The sequence below is a fragment of the Andrographis paniculata genome, unplaced genomic scaffold, assembly GCF_009805555.1.
Source record: "Andrographis paniculata isolate CXL003 unplaced genomic scaffold, ASM980555v1 Contig59END, whole genome shotgun sequence".
Classification (NCBI taxonomy): Eukaryota; Viridiplantae; Streptophyta; class Magnoliopsida; order Lamiales; family Acanthaceae; genus Andrographis; species Andrographis paniculata.
In genome coordinates, this window is record NW_026137594.1 from 4906730 (window position 1) to 4927440 (window position 20711).

Genomic DNA, 20711 nt, shown 5'->3' on the forward strand with positions numbered 1-20711 from the left:
ATGTTGAGACAGATTTTTTTTTCAGAAAAAAAAAAATCAATTCTTAACCAGAAATACCAATGAATCACAACATTTAAATATTAAAAAAAAAATTGCATTAAATATCATTCTAATTAAAACCACAAATTGTGTCTAACATAAATTGCATTAAAAAAGTAACTCTTATATTCCCACTGTTCCAATACAGTAGTTTTATTTATCATTTTTGTGTCATTTCCATGAATAACCATATAATTATAACATTACTGTTATTTTTTTTCATTATTATTACACTGCCAATATAATATCAATATTCTTTAAGTGTCAAATACAATCCATACCGTACTATTTAAACCCTAAATATGTTTGTTACCCATAATTTCATTAAATAAGACAATTACACCTATTAATTATGATTATGACTAATTAAATAAAATAATTTCATTAACTTTATTAATTTATATATTTGCTTTTATTAAAAATTCAAAAAAATAAGAAAATAGACCTCAAATATGTATCATGGATTAACTTAATGATAGATTAATTATATCTAAATGGAAACAAGTATTAATCTAATAAGGAGGTATCCATACCATATGGATAGATATTAACGATGGAATGAAATCTTATAGTAATTCAGAAATTTTGTGATAAGGGTCTAAAAGTTGACGTAAAAGCCTATCGAATCGAATCGAATGTAACGGATACACGCGCTTGTTGTTTAATTTACCTGACAGTTGTAAAACATGTCATCTATTATTCGATATGATGCACCATAGGTATTTCGCTCCGCATATATTGAAACCCTCCGCCGCTCGCGATGCCGCACGAGACGACGGCTATAGACTACGTCATGGAGGCGGCCTCCGGCGCCCATTTTTCCGGCCTCCGACTCGACGGCCTTCTTTCGCCCACTCCTACGCCCTCTCCACCCGCATCTTCTGGCGTTGCTACTCCTTCCGCATTCTCTGTCGCCTCTCCCGTGCCCGATCCCGCGCTGCTCAAGCAGCCTTTTGTAATCGGTAATTGGACTTGTTATTGGAAACGACGGTTTTGATTTTTCGTGTTCCTGTGGCATAACCACTTGTTTGGATTAGCTATCCTATGTATTTAATTTTGGGTTTACCACGGGAGCAGGGGTTTCGGGAGGAACGGCTTCAGGGAAGACGACAGTCTGCGATATGATTATACAGCAGCTTCATGATCATCGCGTAGTGCTTGTAAACCAGGTTTCTCTTCTGCTCCATCTTTTTCTTCTACTCACCTTATTCTTATTTGAGTGTGTTTACTATAAGGGTGGATAACATTGTTTTATCCATTCTAATCGCATGTTTGCTTTTGAATGATTAAAGCTTATAATCCATAATTGCTGTTATCCCATCCAAGACATGATTCAATAATATAATCACATCCTTCAAAGAAAGTAAATTAACTGCACCTTACCCTTGGCGTTTGTGTGTGCATTCTTGAAATTGAAAGCGTCTGTTGGTTGAAGTTAAGGTAGGGATTAAGAAAGTTTTGTGTTTTTGAGTGTTTTAAGTGTTGTTCACATTGCTGTTGCCAGCTATGTTCCTTTGCATGACAACTGCAAGCTAAAATTCTGATTCATTCCCTCGATCTAATTCAGGATTCTTTCTATCGAGGTCTTACTGCAGAAGAGTCAAAGCGTGTGCATGAGTACAATTTTGATCATCCAGGTATCTAAGCTATCTGAATTTGTGCACTTTGTATTGACGTCATTGTTCTGATTCAAACCTACTTTATGACCTTTCATGGTTTTTACCTCATCTATTCACTTTCTCGCAGATGCCTTTGACACAGAGCAGCTCCTTGAGTGCGTGGAAACACTGAAAAGTGGCCAATTAGTCCATGTTCCAATATATGACTTTAAAACACATCAAAGGTGTTCAGACAGCTTCCGTCAGGTGTGCATTTTGGATGCTGAATAATTGTTCTTGTTGGAACTTGCACAAGGATTATGACATTATTTGTGGATTAACTCTACTTAGCAGTAGCAGACCTTTAGATTTATCTTTTTCTTACTGAATATTGCACAAATACATGATATATACAACTTGATATGTAGTATCTTGAATATGTCATGTGATACTTGTAACTGTCGGAGGTTTCAGGTGAATGCTTCTGATGTAATCATACTGGAAGGCATCCTTGTTTTTCATGATCAACGAGTACGTAACTTGATGAACATGAAGATATTTGTCGACACAGGTAAACTTTGAAGTAGTTATGCATCCAATGGATCTGGAGCTGCTGTTATATTTATGCCCTTCATTGTATTTTTGTTCTCTTAATTGATGGAATCAGATGCTGATGTGAGACTTGCTCGTAGAATAAGGCGTGATACAGTTGAGAGAGGGAGAGACGTAAACTCTGTCCTTGAACAGGCAAGCCCTTTGATATCATGATATTATGTCTGAACTCTAAATAGCGTTATATGTATCAGTTATTTGGTGTTTTGGCTTCCTATTAACATGTTTTTACTCTTGTGTTATATATAGTATGCAAAGTTTGTGAAGCCTGCTTTTGAGGATTTTGTTCTACCGTCCAAAAAGTATGCTGATGTTATTATACCTCGTGGGGGTGACAATCATGTTGCAATTGACTTGATTGTTCAACATATTCGCACCAAGCTCGGGCAGCATGATTTGTGTAAAATATATCCAAATGTGAATGTTATACAATCAACTTTCCAGGTATAAGCCCTATTTTGCTATGCTTTAGTTTGCATATTATCTGTTAATTGATATTTATCTGTACAGAATGTGGAAATGAGATTTCTTACATTGGAAAATTCTTTTTTGTTTTCACTTTTGACCTTTTTCCCAATTGGAGGTTGAGGGAAAGGGAAAGAGAGAATTTGGCATTATCATTGATTGGCATGGATTGGGGTGATTATATCTAAATTTGGCCAGATATTAATCCATGATTAATCAGTCATGCTCTGTAATACTGTGGTCCTTTTTCTTTTAATTATATCCGTGAGCCATGCATAGTTCATCATTGAAACTATTCAGGGTAATTTCATCCAGTGGTATTTTGTGTTGAGCAGTTGTTTTCTCACTGTTGTAAATGTGACAGATACGAGGAATGCACACCCTGATTCGAGACAAAGACATATCAAAGCATGATTTTGTGTTTTATTCTGATAGGCTTATACGACTGGTAATTATAAAATTTGTTAATAACCAAATAAAACACCCACTCCCAAACTGTATTTGACGTGTGTTTTTCAGGTTGTTGAACATGGCCTTGGCTATTTACCCTTCACTGAGAAGCAAATTGTCACGCCAACTGGTATTTTAGAAACTATTCTTATCTTGTGGGGATTTATCATCAATTCATTTATCCCTTATGATTAAGCAAGATGGACTTAGAAGTGACTGATCTAACGAATGTTTGCAAATTTATGTGGTTGTGAGGCAGGTTCAGTATATACTGGTGTTGATTTTTGCAAGAAGTTGTGTGGTGTTTCCATCGTTCGAAGGTAAGAAATTTTGTGTGACGTGCTATTGATAGTATCAGTTTACTCAAGTGAAATAGGGATTGATTGAATTTAAGAATGCTATCTGTGGTCCTCCAGCTGAAATCTACTTCTGAATAGGTTTTTATTATCATTTTCCTTTTGTAATTGGAATTGATTTAATATCACAGTAACTTGGTTAAGCATGCACACAGTACAATAAATTACATATATAGCATTCCTTTTGAATCGCCTGACTGGAAAGATGGATTTGAAATTTTCCTTGGATTTAAACAATTTGCTAAGTTATGGGTGGTTTTCAAGCCATTTCTTATTTATGCTCCATCTCTCATTTAAACATATAAGTTGAATTTAAATGCACTGACTTGGGAAGTCCTATAAAGCTGGGTTTTGGATATGAAATCCACAAGATTCAAATCCTTCACTGTTAATGGGCTTAGATTTATTTCACTTATTAAATCTTCATTATCTGATATGATATTTAGGGTCTATTTATTTTGAAGCTCTGTTACTTTTCTTCTGATAGTGGGGAAAGCATGGAAAATGCACTACGTGCCTGCTGCAAAGGGATTAAAATAGGGAAGATTTTGATCCACCGTGATGGTGACAATGGGAAGCAGGTTGTTTATTTCTTTCTTTATACCAAATTTTTTATGTTAGTCAAGTGCTGAAATACTTCCAATACAACAACACTTTAATTTTTATTTATGTTCTTTTACCTACCTATGCAGCTTATATATGAGAAACTTCCCAAGGACATAAGTGAACGCCATGTTCTTCTCTTGGACCCAGTTCTTGCTACAGGTAACCATTACGCCAAACTTTTGTGGGTTCGCCAATATTTTAATTCTGCCCTACTTAAGTATTCTACTATTAGCCTGAAATATTCCATCCATGATTTTTCTTCCAGGTAACTCTGCTAACCAGGCGATTGAATTACTCATACGGAAGGGAGTTCCGGAATCTCACATTATATTCCTTAACCTCATTTCGGTGAGTCTTGTACAGTTGTACTACATTGCCAAGGGAATTCTCTCTATTGATTTTTACATTTTTTGCGCGGTAGAGATATATTTTTACATCCTACCTTTTTTATGCACAGGCACCTGAGGGAATTCATTGTGTTTCCCAGCGTTTCCCTTCGTTAAAAATTGTGACATCTGAGATAGATGTGGCGCTTAATGAAGAATACCGAGTGATTCCGGGAATGGGAGAATTTGGGGATCGATACTTTGGTACTGATGATTAACACCCATAATGGTTATCAAATGAGATATTGGTTTGTCAAGTGCTGGGTTGCAGACTACAGCCATCGAGGATCTTCTCCTCGCCCTTTTTTCTATTTTTTATTTTTTATTTTTATTTTTTTGAAACACTGAGTGAGCTAAATTTGAAGCTCTTTGCACATACACTATTTGGTCTATAAGTTTGAATGCAAGACATATCTATGTATCCCTATCAAGCAATACCTACTGATTTACTCCTAAGGAAAGGTCGAACAGTGAGCATCAATAATAGATGGGTATTTCTTTGGCATTACAGTTTTGGTCCCTTTTTAAACAGTAGAAATACTATGTTCTAAATTGAGTTTGTATTCCCTTTTTACGAAATATTTCTAGTCGCCTGTGGTGTGCTTGAGGCAGCAATATCCGTGCCGTGGGAGCAAGCAAATGTTGTACGCACTTTTATTACTATATATGCTCAAGGATCTGAAAGAATGAAGTGAAGAATCTCAACATGTTTTTATGTGTGAAACATAACCTTGTGCATCAGTGTCCCTTCTTGCCTTCCTTGCATCTTACCAGATCAGGAAATGCACTCAAAATATTGTGGGCTATCAGGTCTTGCCTTGTCAAAATTCCCACCACTTGAGGAACCTGTCAAGCGATCAAGACAATATCCAGGTCAGGTCAGTCATTTCAATTGCAAGTTTTACTCTATGCATCAGATCTTTCAATCATTCTGTAAACTTAACTTACCCCGGAAGCTTGGTTCTTCGGCAGGATGATCAGGTGTCGTAGCCCCACTTGCCTGAAGAGTACCATTGCCTTTGCAACGGAGACACTTTCAACCACAGTGTATGGAGTTGTATTGGTCAAGGGATGCAAATCAATGTACATATCCATTTCGTCCCTACTCACAGTGACCTCTTCAATGGTGGTGCCCCTTTCTGCCAAGTCGATGGAAGTAAATTTCTCCCACACTTCCCATTCTTCTGTTCTTCGCCTTTCTTGCAGGAACCACTTCTTCTTCAGTGCTAGAATTAGATGAGCTCTCAGGATCAGTCCATGTAGCTCAGTAGCTCCCTCAGGTGCATTCACAACTGGGAAACCATTGTATGTGGTGTTTCTAAGAACTTCAACGACACGGCCGACCTTCTCAATTCCATTGAGGGTGACTACTGCTGGTTTAACATCTGCAAGCTCGCCTACTGTGATGTTCCTCATCCATGGCTCGGGGTTTGCTTCCAAGAAAGGCAACCCTTTTAGTTCCAATATAATTTCATATATGCTTGGATTGAAGCAATCACCCACAGTCTTTGCAATCAGAAGAACGAGCATTGTTATAGGCAGCAAGAGAAGGTTGTTGGTAAGCTCAAGGAAAATGACGCAAAGGGAAACAGTCATTCTCATAGAACCAGCCATAAGTGAGGCTGCTCCAAGAACTGAATACAGGCCTTGATCGATTTTTGTGTAGGTTCCCATTGCAACCCCCAGTATTCGGCCGTATGCTGAGCCCATGAGAATGATGGGGAGGAAGAGACCAGAAGGGACTGCAATGCCGAAGGTAATCAGTCCTAGTATGCAGTACAACACAAAGAATATAAAGAGTGACCCGATACTGTACTCTGATGGAGTGTTTATGGAGAAAATATTCCGAACTGCATCGTCATTGGTGGTGAGGAGAAGTGAGGCCAAGTCACTGTAGTAGCCTTTGGGGCAGTTGAATTGCTTGAAGTTCCCTGTACGATCATTTGTTGGGCAGGAGAAATCATCGAGAGATGAATCGCAGGGCCGGCACTTGGCAAGGAATGGAAGTCCATACAGGCAAACGGAAGTGAACAAGGAGACACTCAGACTGAGGAGGAGTTTGGCTAGTTTTCCCTTCCTGAGAAGTGAGAACAACCAAGAACATGTAAGATTAACTGCCATGTAGCTATTTTTGTGACCTCAATAAATGTGAAATGAATACTTACTGATTTATGACATTGTACACTTTTAGGACCTTGTGAAGAAGGTAGTTGTACAGGCTTCCCAGAAGGCCGCCGAGCACGCCTATGACAGCCACAGGGATGATATCTACAACATGGTACCTGACCGAAACTCCACTCACATCGAATATGATCAGCCCTCCTTTCCCAAACAGCCCACAGTAGCCTGATTGGCAGTACTCCATGGCTGTCCGAAGCACTACAACCACGACTGCCGTGCTGAAGAAGGTTCTCCAGAGGAGAGCACTTCTCCACCAAGTAGCCACTTCCTCCAGGGCAAAGAGGACGCCCCCAACTGGTGCCCGGAAGGCAGCACAGACGCCGGAAGAGGATCCACACGTGATCAGATCACGCCGGTCCCTATCATTGTTGAAGTATCTCAGCCATCGCCATCTAATTCGATACCTGTCTGGTCCACCTTGGCCTAGTAGAGAAGCTAAGCAGCTCCCGATGTGCACCAGGGGTCCCTCTTTTCCAAGATCCAGCCCGGCCGAAACTGCCCCAATGCTTCCAATAATCTGTCATGAATCAGCTGGTCAGGATCCTATCATTAAGGTAACAAGATGGGGTCAGATAAAGCATTCGAACCTTAACAATCAATGTCGTTGCACCAAACATGTTGGGGGTGTCCACCCCATTCAGATATGCTTTGATTTCAGGGATTCCAGGCCCGGCTGCTGTAGGTGCAAAGAAAACACAGAGAAGGGCCGCCACCATTGTTAGGGCAAGATTTGCTCCAGTCATGTATAAAAATCCCGTCAGGTATCTGTAGCCATCACAAAATTTCAATAATCACCACAGCAATTAACATTTTCAGATGATGCAAGAAACTTATATATATGTGATATGTCGTCTGAAAATGAAAAGAGTTAACCTTTCCTCCCGGATGTAATTGACGACAGCAAGAAGTTTATATCCAGCTATGTTTTCAATGGCGACATTGATGAGAGTTGCTATTAGGCCTGTCAGGAGCCCAACCAGGAATGCCAGCAACCACTTGAGAAAGATATACTGCAAAACTTGAACCCTCGATCTGCTCCTCCAGTCCTGCTTGAACAGATCATTCTCATTGATCCTACACCAGGTACGCTGCACAGTTAATCATCTCATCTAGTCTAGTTTAATCTAATCTTCCATACCCAAATTCTCTAAAAATATATATATATATATAGGGAATTCAGGACTTACTCATAGTCCAGGCTCTCTATGTAAGAAACCTTTGTTCCAACAATGGCCAATGGGCTGGAAGACAGTGTCCTGTTCCTTTTGAGGAGAGGCTGATGAAGGTTATTGCTTTCAGGGTCCTGTTCTGCCTCTTCTGTTTCAACATGTTTTTCTGAGACTGATTCTGCCTCTGTAAAATCGTTGAAATTCTCCATCAGGGACTGGAAATTTGGAATGAGGGTTTCCTTCTGGAAATGGTGAAGTATCTAGTTTGTTCCTCAACCCTGGATTGCTGGAGATATATGCAATATGTCTCTCTCTATATATAAACCCTAGATTAAGCAAGATGATAATTTAGTTGTGGTGATGGTGCATATATATATATATATATATATTTGGGAATGTGGAAGTGAAAGTGAAACCTACAGATAAAATCCATTCACTCAACAAAGAAAATAATCATCTGTTTCCATCATTGAGTTTGCCATTTGAGTTGTAATACGAAATATCTGACGTGACTGTTGGCTCCTAATCTGCATTCAACTATTGAACATGTTGAGAATGCAAACAAACATAGAAGTTATATGGCACCCCTGGACTCCAGCTCCCACCGAATAGGAACACCATCTACGCCAAGAAATGTGGGGACCCTGGGACTTGAGCTCCATGGACTCCACAAGAATTCGCTTGTCTTAATATGTTTTGTTATTGCTAATGAAACTATGGATTAGGATAATTAGAGATCTACTTTTCGTTTTTATTTTTTTTTTTATTTAAGAGATTTTTTTATAGCTGTGTTGACCAATTGGGTGTTACTTTATTTTAATTTTTCCACCCTGTGTGTTTGTTGTCAGTTGATGGGGATGGGGCTAAATGGCCAATGTTCCTCAACTTGACATCAAAGATACATAAGCTCTATTGAATAACACGTGTACAATCCAACGGTGGATATGCATCTGACCTTTCAAAGAGACGAGGGATCATTTTCACACCCGAATCTAATCTAATCAATGCCTAATTTATTTAATTCAGCAATTATTGACAAATAATCAATTTCGGATTTTCATTTATTGGCCCGGCCCCACTTGTACCAATTTCTATAATCACTAACAAATCTTGTTGCTTTCAAATAAATTTCATTAAAGGGACCCTTTTATTTTCACAAAATATATTGTTACATTAATTACTGCTCTTATAAAAGATTATAATAAACTGAAGATGGGTTTCATGTGATTTTTCTTTTTACTTAAAAGGGACCAACCATTGGCTGCCATCTTGTGTTCAAACGTTTGGTAGTTACGCCTAAAATTGCAGAAAAATGTGGCATACATATATCTGATTCTTACTGCATTGGACCAACTGTTTAATAATTGTGGCCTTGAGATGGCAATACAATATATATATATATATATATATATATAATATTTGATGTCAAAAGTCTGTTTTTGTTCGTGAAAACTGATACGATATAATAATACTAATATGTAATATCAGACACACGATTTCGTGTCGCCAAATGATCCAGCTCACCTCTTTTTTTAACACATTATATATGTAGTTGTGTTTGATTTTTTCTGATTGTATCAAAATAATTGTAACATACATATACATATGTATATTTTGTTTGATCAAAGAGAACTGAACCTTGACCTTCATTAAACGCAAATAACACACATGAAAATTGATTGTATCGTTGTTACATTTAGTTGCTTGTTGATATTCACATGGTACTATTATTTAACAACCGCCGCTGCCGGCCCCCCCCCCCCCCCCTCCCCCCCAAAAAAAAATCCATTCACACTCTCCCAATATTATTTTTCAATTGCAATTCTAAAAAAAATAATATTATCTCCGGCCGGCTCTAAGAGTCCTATTTTTCTTTTTTAAGTGTTATATTTGAATATTAATTATTACGTGAAAACGTAATACAAATTAAATAAAAAAAGACAAAAATACTTTTATTAATGTCCTATAATACTATTGTATAATACTATTATAATGACGTACAAAAAATTATACAAATATAACGATATTTTTAATGCTAACTACAATGACACACAAAAGTTAAATAAGACCTGTAGAGCCGGAAAAAAAAACAAAAAATATAATATTTTATACAAAAGTTAATTATAATATTAAAAAATCAAATATTCAACCTAAAAAGGTATATTTTTTTAAGCAATTTCTCATCCCACACACCAAAAATCATTTCATTTAAAAAGTTTTGTGAACGAACTATTATTACTACAATTATTAAAATGAAAAAAATAAAGAAAAAAAATTGAAGCAGTTTAAAGAATTGGGCCAAGTGGACGGTTGGAAGTATGTTTTCCAGCCCAAATGTATTGGGCCATATTTTAAACCTTCTAAAAATTTAGAGAGGGCCCATACGTTTACACGTCCAATATCAATTCGGAGTGAGACGCTGACGAGTACGCCGAGGTCGCTGAATCGGCGAGCAACCTAGCGGGGGAGGGAATGAGCTAGACGATCGGCAAGCTCAGGGAGTAAGAGTCTATTTCCCAACTCTTTCATAAGATTTATTGTCAGCTTATGAGCGTGTATATTGGAAATAGTTTGGAATATGGTGTGTAATCTTATGTTTTTGTCTGTGCAACTTCAGCTGAATATTGTTGTATCCATCTCGAAGAGTAGGATTTTATTGTTTTTTTGTCTTGGTTTTGTTGTTAATTATCATGGGAATTCCATTTTCCGTCTACCTTTTGCCCCTATAATTTGTCATGGCTGAATCGATTTTTGTTTGTTTCTGAGGTTATCTAAGATTTAGGGTTTTGTGAACCAGCGCCTTCTTCTTGTGCTGATTTCGCGTTGAATTTCTTTATGCGATTCATATCTGTATTATATGTAGTAATTAGATATTTTGTGTTCTGATTCTTGAACCCAGGACTGCTTGTGGAAATGGTAATTTGAACAAGGGATTCTCGGTTATATTGACTGATTGCTCGGAGATACAGTCATGTCTGCAAATAACAACCCTCAGAAGAATGTTGGGGCTTCATCCCCTTTTGGAAATCCTTTACCTGGGAATCCATCTGCTCAGCAACAGTATGGATCCGGATTTCAGGGTCAATTTCCATTTTCTGAGGCTCAGGCTCAGGCTCAGGCTCAGGCACAAGCCCTTGCTCAGGCTCAGTCAAAAGCTCAGGCGCAAGCTCATGCCCGTGCTCAAATGTTGGCTCATGCACAACTGCAAGCCCAGTTACAGGCTGCTCAGGGTCTTTCATTCAACCAGGGTCATTCAGGAGGTCTTCCAAATTTGATGGGTTCGCAATCCCCCTCAATTTCAGGAGCTGGAAGTGTGGGCGCAAAACGTTTTCCTCAAAAACCACCTCTGCACCAACCAAGCTTTTCGCCGTCCAACACTGCCTCTCCACTGAGGACAGCAGTTGATGCTTCAGCTGCTGCCAGGAGGAAGAAGCAGAAGCTTCCTGAGAAGCATTTACACGAAAAAGTTGCGGCTATCTTACCTGAGTCTGCTCTTTATACTCAGCTCCTTGAATTTGAGTCTCAAGTGGATTCTGCTTTGACCAGGAAGAAAATTGATATCCAAGAAGCTTTAAAGATGCCTTCATACATTCAGAAAACACTCCGTATATATGTTTTTAATACTTTCGCTAATCAGATTCGCACCATGCCGAAGAAACCTAATGCTGAGCCACCAACATGGACTCTTAAAATTGTAGGTAGGATTTTGGAGGAGGGAATGGACCCTGAACAGGCTGCCTTGATGCAGAAGTCAAGTGCTTCATACCCTAAGTTTTCTACATTTTTCAGAAGAGTTACTATAACCTTGGACCAAAAGGTATATCCTGATAACCATTTGATTATATGGGATAGTGCTCGGTCGCCTGCTCCTCATGAGGGTTTTGAGGTCAAAAGGAAAGGGGACCAAGAATTTACTGCTAGCATAAGATTAGAAATGAATTATACACCGGAGAAGTTTAAGCTTTCCCCCGCGTTGATGGAGCTTTTAGGTATTGAGGTTGATACCCGTGCCAGAATCATGACTGCAATATGGCAATATGTCAAGGCTCGAAAATTGCAGTGTCCAGATGATCCATCTTCCTTCTTCTGTGATCCACCCCTTCAGAAGGTGTTTGGGGAAAACAAAATTAAGTTCACAGCAGTCACACAAAGAATTACACCACACCTGTTCCATGCACAGCCTATCCATTTAGAACATAGGATAAAACTTTCCGGTAACAGTCCGGTTGGTACTGCATGCTATGATGTATTAGTTGATGTGCCCTTTCCTATACAGAGAGAGCTGAATGCTTTGTTAGCCAATACTGAAAAGACTAAGGAGATTGATTCCTGCGATGAAGCAATCTGCCTTGCAATAAGAAAGATCCATGAGCACCGCCGTAGAAGGGCATTCTTTCTTGGATTTAGCCAGTCACCAGTAGAGTTTATTAATGCCCTGATTGATTCTCAGAACAAGGATCTGAAGCTTGTCACTGGAGAAGCAAGCCGCAGTGCAGAAAAAGAGCGGCATTCCGAGTTCTTCAACCAGCCTTGGTATGCTTTGCCTTTCTTTTCTCTATAGAAGCTTGAATATTCTCATTATTTAACTACTTGAATGATTCGCCAAATATCCATGCTGGTCTGAGACGTCCAATTATGAGTTGATATTGTCCTGCATCAGATGCATGGATTTAATACATAAGTCATTTATTCTTTTTTTGAAACTAAATGGTAATCATGGGGATTGAAATTGGATTTGCACTTTAGTTATGGCCTTTGGTATAGTCTCTGTAAATTTCATTCGCTATAAGAAATGTGAACTATATGCTCTGTTCTGTGCACAATATGCATTCCATGTGTGATGTATATTGAACTTTGAAACTTCCATTTCCTTGACAGGGTTGAAGATGCTGTCATTCGCTACCTTAACCGAAAGTTGCCGGGGGATACTCCTGGCAACACATGAATTGACACGAGCAATATAACTGAGAGGTAAATGGGAAAATAACAGCGTCGACGTATCTACAAGTGTATCCTTTGCAAGGAGCAATGTTGTTTGTATTCACACGAGCCGAAGAACAGGAAGCAGTTGTTGTGTGCGGATTCTTTCAGTTTTGGCTGTTCCACAATGCCAATGCAATTTTATTACCTACTTAAGGGACTCCATTAGGGTTGGTGGTTGTAGTGTATGTAGTGTGCTGCTGTGTTGTTTTGTTTGTGTCATGAAATTTGTACAATCAGCCTGGTTTTGGTTGGTGATGTATGAAATTAATGTTGCTGCAACTGCCTGCCTGCCTGTATTCATATCTTAAAGCTTTGTATGAACCTTTGATGCTTCTCCATGGAACATACTTCAGTCTCATCCATGGCTTCTTATATACCTTCATTTTTACTTCTGAAAATAAGCTTAGAGGAGACATAAACAGATCAGAGCATGAAAGCTGAGTGAAAATTTCGTGGATAATTAGTGATTGTAATTTTTATGAGATTGGGATAATATACTTTTAAAAGTTAAATGCTAAAACAAATAACACACACAGCGAATTTGAATTTGAATTTTTGGGAATAAATATTTTTTGAATGGATAAAAAGTAATGTATCTGTTTGATTCCATAATCACTACTTATTGGGCCCTATTGGAGCAATGCGTTGTGGCCCAAACTTATTGAATAAGTTTCTTAGCTTGCCTGTAATTTGACCGGTGCATTTTGCATTACCGGCAACCTATGGCGGGAAATGGTGAGAGTAGCGACGACGGGATGTCGAAACTGGAAGTCGATGCCGGTTCAGAGGTCTCTTGGAGGAAAGAAGTTGATCAAAATCTCAAGCGGCTCCAGTCGCTGCTATTTGGTGGAGATGCGGCGCTAGAGAAGGGTGATTTCGGGGCGGCGCAAGTGCTGTTCCTCCGCCTCATTGGTTTCCTTGATTCTCGTTCTGAATCGCCAGTTGATGAAACCTACATTCAACCGATTCACCGTGAGGCGGTGACCAAGCTCGGTTTGGCTCGTCGTGCGTTGATTCCTGATTCTGATAGGTGTGACCTCCGCTCCTGTAACGTGAATTTATATAAAGATCTGATAGCAGTTCTTTGAGCTTATAAATATTTAATGTGGATTCTGTTTTGCTTGTGCTAGAGCTTAACTAAGCTCAAATAAACTTTGGTTCTATCTCCCATACCGCCATACGTATATCGGATGTTGCCTTTTTTTTAAAAAAAAAAAATATATATATATATATATATAGATCAGATGTTACTTACCGTAGATACTTTGAGCATATGTTTTGGCAATAATGACAATGTGATTTGGCTATTGACCATCCTTTTTATGCGTTTTTTTTGCTTTCTGATACTTTAGGCAAGCATTCGCCCAAGCTGGCAAGGAACCTAGCTGCATATTCAGAACGAGTGATGGTATTGATATACAGAAGATTAAGCAATCCAAGTATTTTCACACAGTTCTTCAGCAGCCTCAGGAAAGAAGTACACGCCAGTTGGTACGACTTCAATTCATTGCATATCTTCGTTCCTTATTCTTTAATAACAATTAGCTCGTGTACACTTTTGCACTGTTATGAGTTGGGGTACGTATCTTTACTTATCATTTTGTTAGAAAAAAGAACCCGACAAGCACGACAGTGTGAAGACACCAAAGAATCTCATTCAAGCAAAATTGACATCCTTGTATGGAAATGGTTTGAGAGAAAATACTTCGACTCTAATCAGAGACAATGACACAGATGAAGTCACTGTTATTGAAAAGAAATATTCAAGTTACATGTCTCCACCTAATCATTGTATTTCTACCATTAGTAAAACAGAGGAGGAAGGGGTGCATGATATTCCATACAAAACAAAACGGTTACATAGGGACATTATTAGCCCTAGAAATGGAACCATTAAATCCCCACCAGGAAGTGAAGGAGCAGAGCCTGATACTTCTAATAATGGATTTGTTACTGCTAGAGCAAAACTGGTAAGTACTTTCTTTCTATGAAGATTTTGATGATTCTTTTGTTTCTTATGTGGTATTTGCTAATACTTAAGGCAGTGATTTCTGCTTTGCCTTTTACTTAATGTTTTGAGCTGGTGTTTGTTAGTTTTCCTCAATCTTTTAAGAACCAATCATAAAGTGCATTTTAAAGGATTCAGTGCTTTTTATAGAATTTTTTGTTAGAAGATCATGCTATCTTATTGGTTTCATAAGATTAGATGTCAGCAACCTGCTCAAAAGATGCCCTGCGTCCTTTTCTATCCTTTTCTTATCTAATATTAATAAAGGGAAAATAAAGAAGATCAGAAGAGAACTTATGCCCCCACACACAAGAAAATTGCAGCATAAAGCCTTATACATTTATCCAAAGTTGGTTTCTCAACATGTTGTAATACTTAAAAGCTTTTATATAGGAAGTTAATACAATTAGGATCTTTTGGTCGTCATGCCCAGGAAATGGAGGCCAGACAGAAGCGAGGCCTGTCTGGATCACCAAGTGCATCTGTCTCACCACAAAGTGATGCTGGGGCCAGGGGTTACGGGAATAGATCTTATGGTTTTTCTCGGCGTGGAGTTAGAGGTAATTTCATACCACCCATTAGATCAAATGGAAATAGCACTGGAAATGTGACTTCACGCACTGCTGGTAAGGGTGAAGATGCGATCGATGACTCAACAAAAAGATGGTATATTCTTCTGACTCCAGATTTGCTCTTTTTAATCTCATCTAATGAACCAGATACTGTAAACCATTATAAGCTCAATATATCCACTTTTGGAGGACATGTGAGACCTTTGCTATCTTATTTTTCTACCACAAAGTGGAAAGGCAAGACAGAAACACTTTGTTTAGTGTCCTGCATGCAATTTTTTAAATCTCTGCATGTTGTGTTTGTGTAGTTTGGAGTTGTTATGCGGCCCTGATGGAGAGCTTCCTGAAAAATTAAGAAACTTGGAACCACGGCTTATTGAGCATGTCAGCAATGAGATAATGGACAGGGATCCCAATGTTCGTTGGGATGATATTGGTATGCTGGTGAATTACTTTTTATAAGATATTTCAATGTCTCTTGAAGATGCAAATATTCCTTTTCTATTGCTTCATTAGTCGTACTTGTGGATTAGGGCTGTGCTTGGAATTTCCTATTTCTTAGACAATATGTATTTACTTGTTCTAACCCTTTTTCTTCTTACTCCCTGTGGGATGTGCTGCATGCGATATATATAGCTGGTTTGGAGCATGCAAAAAAATGTGTGACTGAGATGGTAATATGGCCATTAATTCGCCCGGATATATTTAAAGGTTGCCGTTCTCCAGGCCGCGGTCTTCTCCTTTTTGGCCCCCCAGTAGGTTTATAATGCACACTCACAGTGATTACATTTCATGGGCTTGTTTGATTATTTTTTTTTTTTTTTTCCATTCTGTAGGGAACTGGGAAAACTATGATAGGAAAAGCTATAGCTGGAGAGGCTAAGGCTACCTTTTTCTACATATCAGCCAGTTCATTGACAAGCAAATGGGTATGTGTTTGTTTTACGAACCTCTGTAAGTTTTCAGATGCAATGCAAAAATTATAGTTTACAGCGGATATGCAATTTAGTTCTTAAATCAAATTTCAAATACACACTTTTCCTTTGTGTCAATCTTTCCATAGAATAAGGTAACAGATGCACAACTCCCAAAATCTTTTTCTAGTTATGTCTAAGGTTAAACAATAAGGAGCAGTCTTAAAATCGACAAAGTTTTATGGTTATAATATCATACATTTCTAGTTGCTAGTCATAGTCTACACTAATAGCAACAAACAGGATAAGAATTGCATGGATTTGATGATTGCAGATAGGTGAAGGTGAAAAGCTTGTAAGAGCACTTTTTGGTGTTGCTAGCTGCCGTCAGCCTGCTGTTATTTTCGTGGATGAAATTGACTCTCTTTTGTCTCAGGTATCATAGGTAACTGTCTGTCTGCGAGAGTTTTTGTTTTAACCAGTTGATCTTGTCCCTCAAAACCCTATATTTTCATTCTTCTTTATTCATTGTTTTTATTATTTTTACTAATATAATACAATACACACACGAGGTTTTGATTAATAAAGCTTATGCTGTTTAACCAATATCTTCATCCTGTAGGCAGCAGTATGTGATCACTATTGAGTAGTCAATTACTTATATTCTTCACGTAAAATGTTCTTCATCTATTCCATAGTGAGAAACTATAAGCAATCCAATATTTCTTACAGCGCAAGTCAGAAGGTGAGCATGAATCCAGTAGGCGACTGAAGACCCAATTTCTGATCGAAATGGAAGGTTTTGACGGTGGGAATGACCAAATTCTGTTAATAGGTAATTGTTGCAATGGTTAACTGCATCTCTCTATATATACTCACTCACTCACTAAGCAGTGGTGATGAATATAACAGGTGCAACTAATAGACCTCAAGAACTCGATGAGGCTGCAAGGAGGAGGCTGACAAAGCGATTGTACATTCCACTCCCAACTTCAGGTCCATTTTATGCATCCGCTTGGTTGGGTCGGGTCGGGTCATTTGATCTTCTCTGGGCTTAAATCTCTAGTATTAATTGTTCAGAAGCAAGAGCCTGGATCATAAAGAATCTTCTGGAGAAAGATGGATTGTTCAGTCTCTCAAATGAGGACACTGATGCTATCTGCAAATTAACTGAGGGTAAAATCGTTTTTGCTAAACCTCACCTTGTGGTTCCCCTGAAACCCAACAGAGAGACCTTCTTGTGCTTTTAGGGTACTCGGGATCTGACATGAAGAATCTGGTGAAAGATGCTTCAATGGGCCCACTCAGAGAGGCCCTAAAACAGGGTATTGAAATTACCAGGCTGAAGAAAGACGATATGAGGCCTGTAAACCTTGAGGTAGCCAATAAGTTGTGCAGGACTCGATCCAAATTATAATAAACAGAGTTTATTGCTACTACTTATTAGTATTGTATTGTATTGTATTGTATTGTGGTGCAGGACTTTGAGAAAGCATTACAGGAGGTGAGGCCTTCAGTGTCGCCGAATGAACTCGGCAATTACGAGAAGTGGAACGAGCAATTCGGGAGCTTATCATTGTAATGCAATGCAATTCCCATACTCGTCAATACTCAGGTAAATTGAATTAGATCCCTGCTTGCTTGCTTGCTTCTTACAATAACTTGCTTCCCTTTGGTATTATTATTCATTACGTTACATTAGTAATCTATGAATAGGCATCATCGTCAAGTGAAATATGATGAGATTTGGATGGATGCTTTATAGATCATAGATCTGCTACGTAATTGTGTTTCTTAATTCATGTCTTGCCTTGCCTTGCCTTGACATAACTTAAGAAATAGTATTTGTAATTGTCGCACTACTTGCTTCAACTAATGTACAAAACACTGTACATCCGACATTAATTTCTCCTGCTAACAAACACCTTAAATCCTCCGGCCATGTGAGCCGTCAGAAGTGGTACAAACACCGGTTGGTGGTTCTGGTTTGCCGGTCTGATACAGAACCGCCGCATTATGGACCCCACCACATACTTCATTTGAATGAAAGCCAGTTCTTTCCCAAGGCAAACTCTCGGACCGGCCTGAAAAACCGGAAACTTATACGGCCCAACGCCCCTTTCCGATGCCCATCTCTCCGGTTTGAACCGGAGCCGGTCCTCCCCCCACAACCGCTCCATCCTTCCCATTCCGTATGGAAAGTACGTCACCCGGTCTCCCGCCCGGACCGGTGTCCCGTCCGGCAGCATGTCGTCAGCAACGGCGTGTTTGGAGTCCCATGCAATTGGCGGGAAGAGTCTCATCGACTCACAGATACAAGACTTGAGCCACGTCATCCCTTTCAAAGTTTCCAATTCTACCGAATTTTCGTCCCCCCAAATACGCCGTAACTCCCTCATCACTTTGTTTTCGGCCTCCGGATGGTGCGCGAGCAAATGGAAGAGCCATGTCATTGCGGACGACGTCGTATCCCTTCCCGCCATAATTATGCTTATAATTATGTCCCTCATAACCGCCTCTCCTCTCCCGCCCAGCACCATTTTTGATAGAAGGTCACGTTCTCTGTGACTGTGGGATTCGTCGGTTAGCTCTATGGACCCCTTCCTCAGTTGGATTACTTGGTTTACGAACTGATGGATTCTGTTCATAGCTTCTCCAAGTCTCTTCTCCGAGCCGAGGTTGAAAAATCTCTTCACTTTCCACATGGCCGACAGCGGCGCCGCGCCTCTTCGCGCGCAGATATCGGACGCCGCATCGAATGCGTCCACAATCGGATGCTTTGTACCTAGTGACTTGTATTCCAGTTCCAGGCAACCAGGATCGTAGCTTAGCGCAAATCTACACACCATATCAAATGCAAGCCTTCGCAACAAATCCTGCAAGTCGACCATTGCTTTGTCCTCCGCAGCTGATTCCAGAACTGGTAAGAGCTTTTTCTCCACCTCTTCCTTGAGTACTCTCTCTACGTAGTTCCGCAGGGACGACCTAGCGTTGAATTGGTGGATGGCTAATTTGCGCTGGTCGTACCACAGATCACCGTCGACATTGAATATTCCGTTGCCGAGAAAATCTCTGAGTATTTCTGTGAACGGCTTTCCTTTGGGGAAGTTGGAGAAGTTCGATTTGAGCACGTACTCCACGTTTTGTGGATTTGCAGTTACGATGGTCCGCCGTGCACCGAATCGAGAAATAATGATAGTCTGTGAGGGCGACAAGGATAGCATGTCGGTGTACCAGTGCAATAGATGGTGACGATTTCTGTAGAAGGAAAGCAGACAGCCAATTAGTGGATATGTAGCAGGATTCGAGTGTCGCCTGAACTTCCACTGCAGAAATGCACGCAGCATTAGCATTAGGAGGAGCAAGGACATCATCAACAGAAGCCAAAATGGAGATGAGAAAGTTACAGGTAACGACGTTACCATATCCTTTATCTTGAGTTGAATAAATTAAGTTGGATTAGAAGACAGGCACAAATATACTTTATTAGGCAAGATGATTGCAATTTGTAGTAGTCAGTCACGGAAGGCGTTTTTAAATTAATCAGCTAAAAATATGCATGATTGTTATAAATTGCAATTAGTCACATAAAATAAGGTTGGTAGGGTAGGGTAGGGAGACACAAGATTATGGTGGGTTGCGATTGGAAGTAGACCCAACCCAGGGTGTTGGTCTTCATTTAAGAAATAAATATAGTCAGGCAGCAAAGCAAAGTTAAGTGATTAACTAAAGCAGTGTGAAACCGAATGCCATCATAATCCATATTATAGTATTATAAAAACATATCTATGTTGATAGCATAGGCATAGCACGCCATTGTTGTATTTTATGCTAGCGCCGCCTTAATTAACGTTGCCTCTTCCTCTTAATTATGATTTTTATGTACTGTAGGACCGAGCTCCTATTCTGTTATGCGACTGCTAACTTCTTCATCTTTAGAATCTATCTTATTTAAAACACAATTATATACTTAGTATATTTTCATATGTGATCAATATTGAGTTATGGTGTGTGTTGACTGGAGAGGTCTGCACTGCACCCCTGGTCAAAATCAATGCATTTTTATAGTATTATTTTTGTAACAACCGTGCCCACAATGAGATAGTAGAATTAATAGGCATATCTGGCTTTAATAATGGATTTGTTTAGCATTTATTTCCTAAACCCAGCAATGAGATAGTAGCATTAGGACTGTACTACTTTATATTCCGTTTCAACGGATAATCATTAAACCTTGCACGGTAACCCACTCACGCCTCCTAGAAGCAACAATTCCAGCTTATTTATCGAGGCTTTTTCATCAAGTCCAATGCAAAATAACGATGCAGTGGTTTAATGTAGAGGACAAAATCTTGATGCAGTATGGTCTCAG

At 39.2% G+C, this 20711-nt stretch overlaps 5 protein-coding genes across 5 annotated transcripts; 3 read left to right on the plus strand and 2 right to left on the minus strand.

Annotated features, from left to right (window-relative positions):
• Window positions 1–711: 711 nt before the first annotated feature.
• On the plus strand, window positions 712–5022 carry LOC127258177 (uridine/cytidine kinase UKL1, chloroplastic). The gene is made up of 14 exons (XM_051284907.1): window positions 712–1001; window positions 1117–1208; window positions 1607–1676; window positions 1786–1904; window positions 2112–2208; window positions 2305–2384; window positions 2499–2693; window positions 3079–3162; window positions 3234–3294; window positions 3424–3484; window positions 4008–4101; window positions 4213–4285; window positions 4392–4474; window positions 4584–5022. The coding sequence occupies exons 1-14, from the start codon at window positions 800–802 to the stop codon at window positions 4728–4730; spliced, it is 1458 nt and encodes a 485-aa protein (XP_051140864.1). The 5' UTR covers window positions 712–799; the 3' UTR covers window positions 4731–5022.
• A 169-nt stretch (window positions 5023–5191) lies between these two features.
• LOC127258173 (chloride channel protein CLC-b-like) lies at window positions 5192–8071 on the minus strand. The gene is made up of 6 exons (XM_051284902.1): window positions 7881–8071; window positions 7567–7767; window positions 7281–7458; window positions 6678–7210; window positions 5461–6589; window positions 5192–5358 (listed from the first exon to the last, which is right to left on the minus strand). The coding sequence occupies exons 1-6, from the start codon at window positions 8069–8071 to the stop codon at window positions 5251–5253; spliced, it is 2340 nt and encodes a 779-aa protein (XP_051140859.1). The 3' UTR covers window positions 5192–5250.
• A 2165-nt stretch (window positions 8072–10236) lies between these two features.
• LOC127258175 (SWI/SNF complex component SNF12 homolog) lies at window positions 10237–13219 on the plus strand. The gene is made up of 3 exons (XM_051284905.1): window positions 10237–10363; window positions 10762–12395; window positions 12741–13219. Exons 2-3 carry the CDS (start codon window positions 10834–10836, stop codon window positions 12805–12807), a joined length of 1629 nt encoding a protein of 542 aa, XP_051140862.1. The 5' UTR covers window positions 10237–10363; window positions 10762–10833; the 3' UTR covers window positions 12808–13219.
• A 308-nt stretch (window positions 13220–13527) lies between these two features.
• Window positions 13528–18103, plus strand: LOC127258174 (ATPase family AAA domain-containing protein FIGL1). The gene is made up of 13 exons (XM_051284904.1): window positions 13528–13875; window positions 14198–14336; window positions 14453–14815; window positions 15287–15519; window positions 15734–15861; window positions 16062–16180; window positions 16262–16354; window positions 16674–16775; window positions 17072–17174; window positions 17252–17335; window positions 17420–17515; window positions 17590–17717; window positions 17820–18103. The coding sequence occupies exons 1-13, from the start codon at window positions 13568–13570 to the stop codon at window positions 17919–17921; spliced, it is 1998 nt and encodes a 665-aa protein (XP_051140861.1). The 5' UTR covers window positions 13528–13567; the 3' UTR covers window positions 17922–18103.
• A 34-nt stretch (window positions 18104–18137) lies between these two features.
• LOC127258176 (cytochrome P450 94B3-like) lies at window positions 18138–19797 on the minus strand. Its single transcript, XM_051284906.1, has one exon. The coding sequence runs from the start codon at window positions 19762–19764 to the stop codon at window positions 18241–18243; it is 1524 nt and encodes a 507-aa protein (XP_051140863.1). The 5' UTR covers window positions 19765–19797; the 3' UTR covers window positions 18138–18240.
• Between the last annotated feature and the right edge of the window lie 914 nt (window positions 19798–20711).

What these genes read in the sequence shown, in the direction of transcription:
- LOC127258177 (XM_051284907.1), top strand. Translation starts at nt 800, where the DNA reads ATGCCGCACGAGACGACGGCTATAGACTACGTCATGGAGGCGGCCTCC. An exon ending in GTTCAGACAGCTTCCGTCAG is followed by an intron (nt 1,905 to 2,111) that starts GTGTGCATTTTG and finishes CGGAGGTTTCAG; the next exon opens with GTGAATGCTTCTGATGTAAT. An exon ending in ATGGTGACAATGGGAAGCAG is followed by an intron (nt 4,102 to 4,212) that starts GTTGTTTATTTC and finishes CTACCTATGCAG; the next exon opens with CTTATATATGAGAAACTTCC.
- LOC127258173 (XM_051284902.1), bottom strand. Translation starts at nt 8,071, where the DNA reads ATGGAGAATTTCAACGATTTTACAGAGGCAGAATCAGTCTCAGAAAAA. An exon ending in ATAGAGAGCCTGGACTATGA is followed by an intron (nt 7,768 to 7,880) that starts GTAAGTCCTGAA and finishes TACCTGGTGTAG; the next exon opens with GATCAATGAGAATGATCTGT. An exon ending in AATTACATCCGGGAGGAAAG is followed by an intron (nt 7,459 to 7,566) that starts GTTAACTCTTTT and finishes TGATGGCTACAG; the next exon opens with ATACCTGACGGGATTTTTAT.
- LOC127258175 (XM_051284905.1), top strand. Translation starts at nt 10,834, where the DNA reads ATGTCTGCAAATAACAACCCTCAGAAGAATGTTGGGGCTTCATCCCCT. An exon ending in GAGTTCTTCAACCAGCCTTG is followed by an intron (nt 12,396 to 12,740) that starts GTATGCTTTGCC and finishes TTTCCTTGACAG; the next exon opens with GGTTGAAGATGCTGTCATTC.
- LOC127258174 (XM_051284904.1), top strand. Translation starts at nt 13,568, where the DNA reads ATGGCGGGAAATGGTGAGAGTAGCGACGACGGGATGTCGAAACTGGAA. An exon ending in GTTCATTGACAAGCAAATGG is followed by an intron (nt 16,355 to 16,673) that starts GTATGTGTTTGT and finishes TGATGATTGCAG; the next exon opens with ATAGGTGAAGGTGAAAAGCT. An exon ending in CATTCCACTCCCAACTTCAG is followed by an intron (nt 17,336 to 17,419) that starts GTCCATTTTATG and finishes TTAATTGTTCAG; the next exon opens with AAGCAAGAGCCTGGATCATA.
- LOC127258176 (XM_051284906.1), bottom strand. Translation starts at nt 19,764, where the DNA reads ATGGTAACGTCGTTACCTGTAACTTTCTCATCTCCATTTTGGCTTCTG.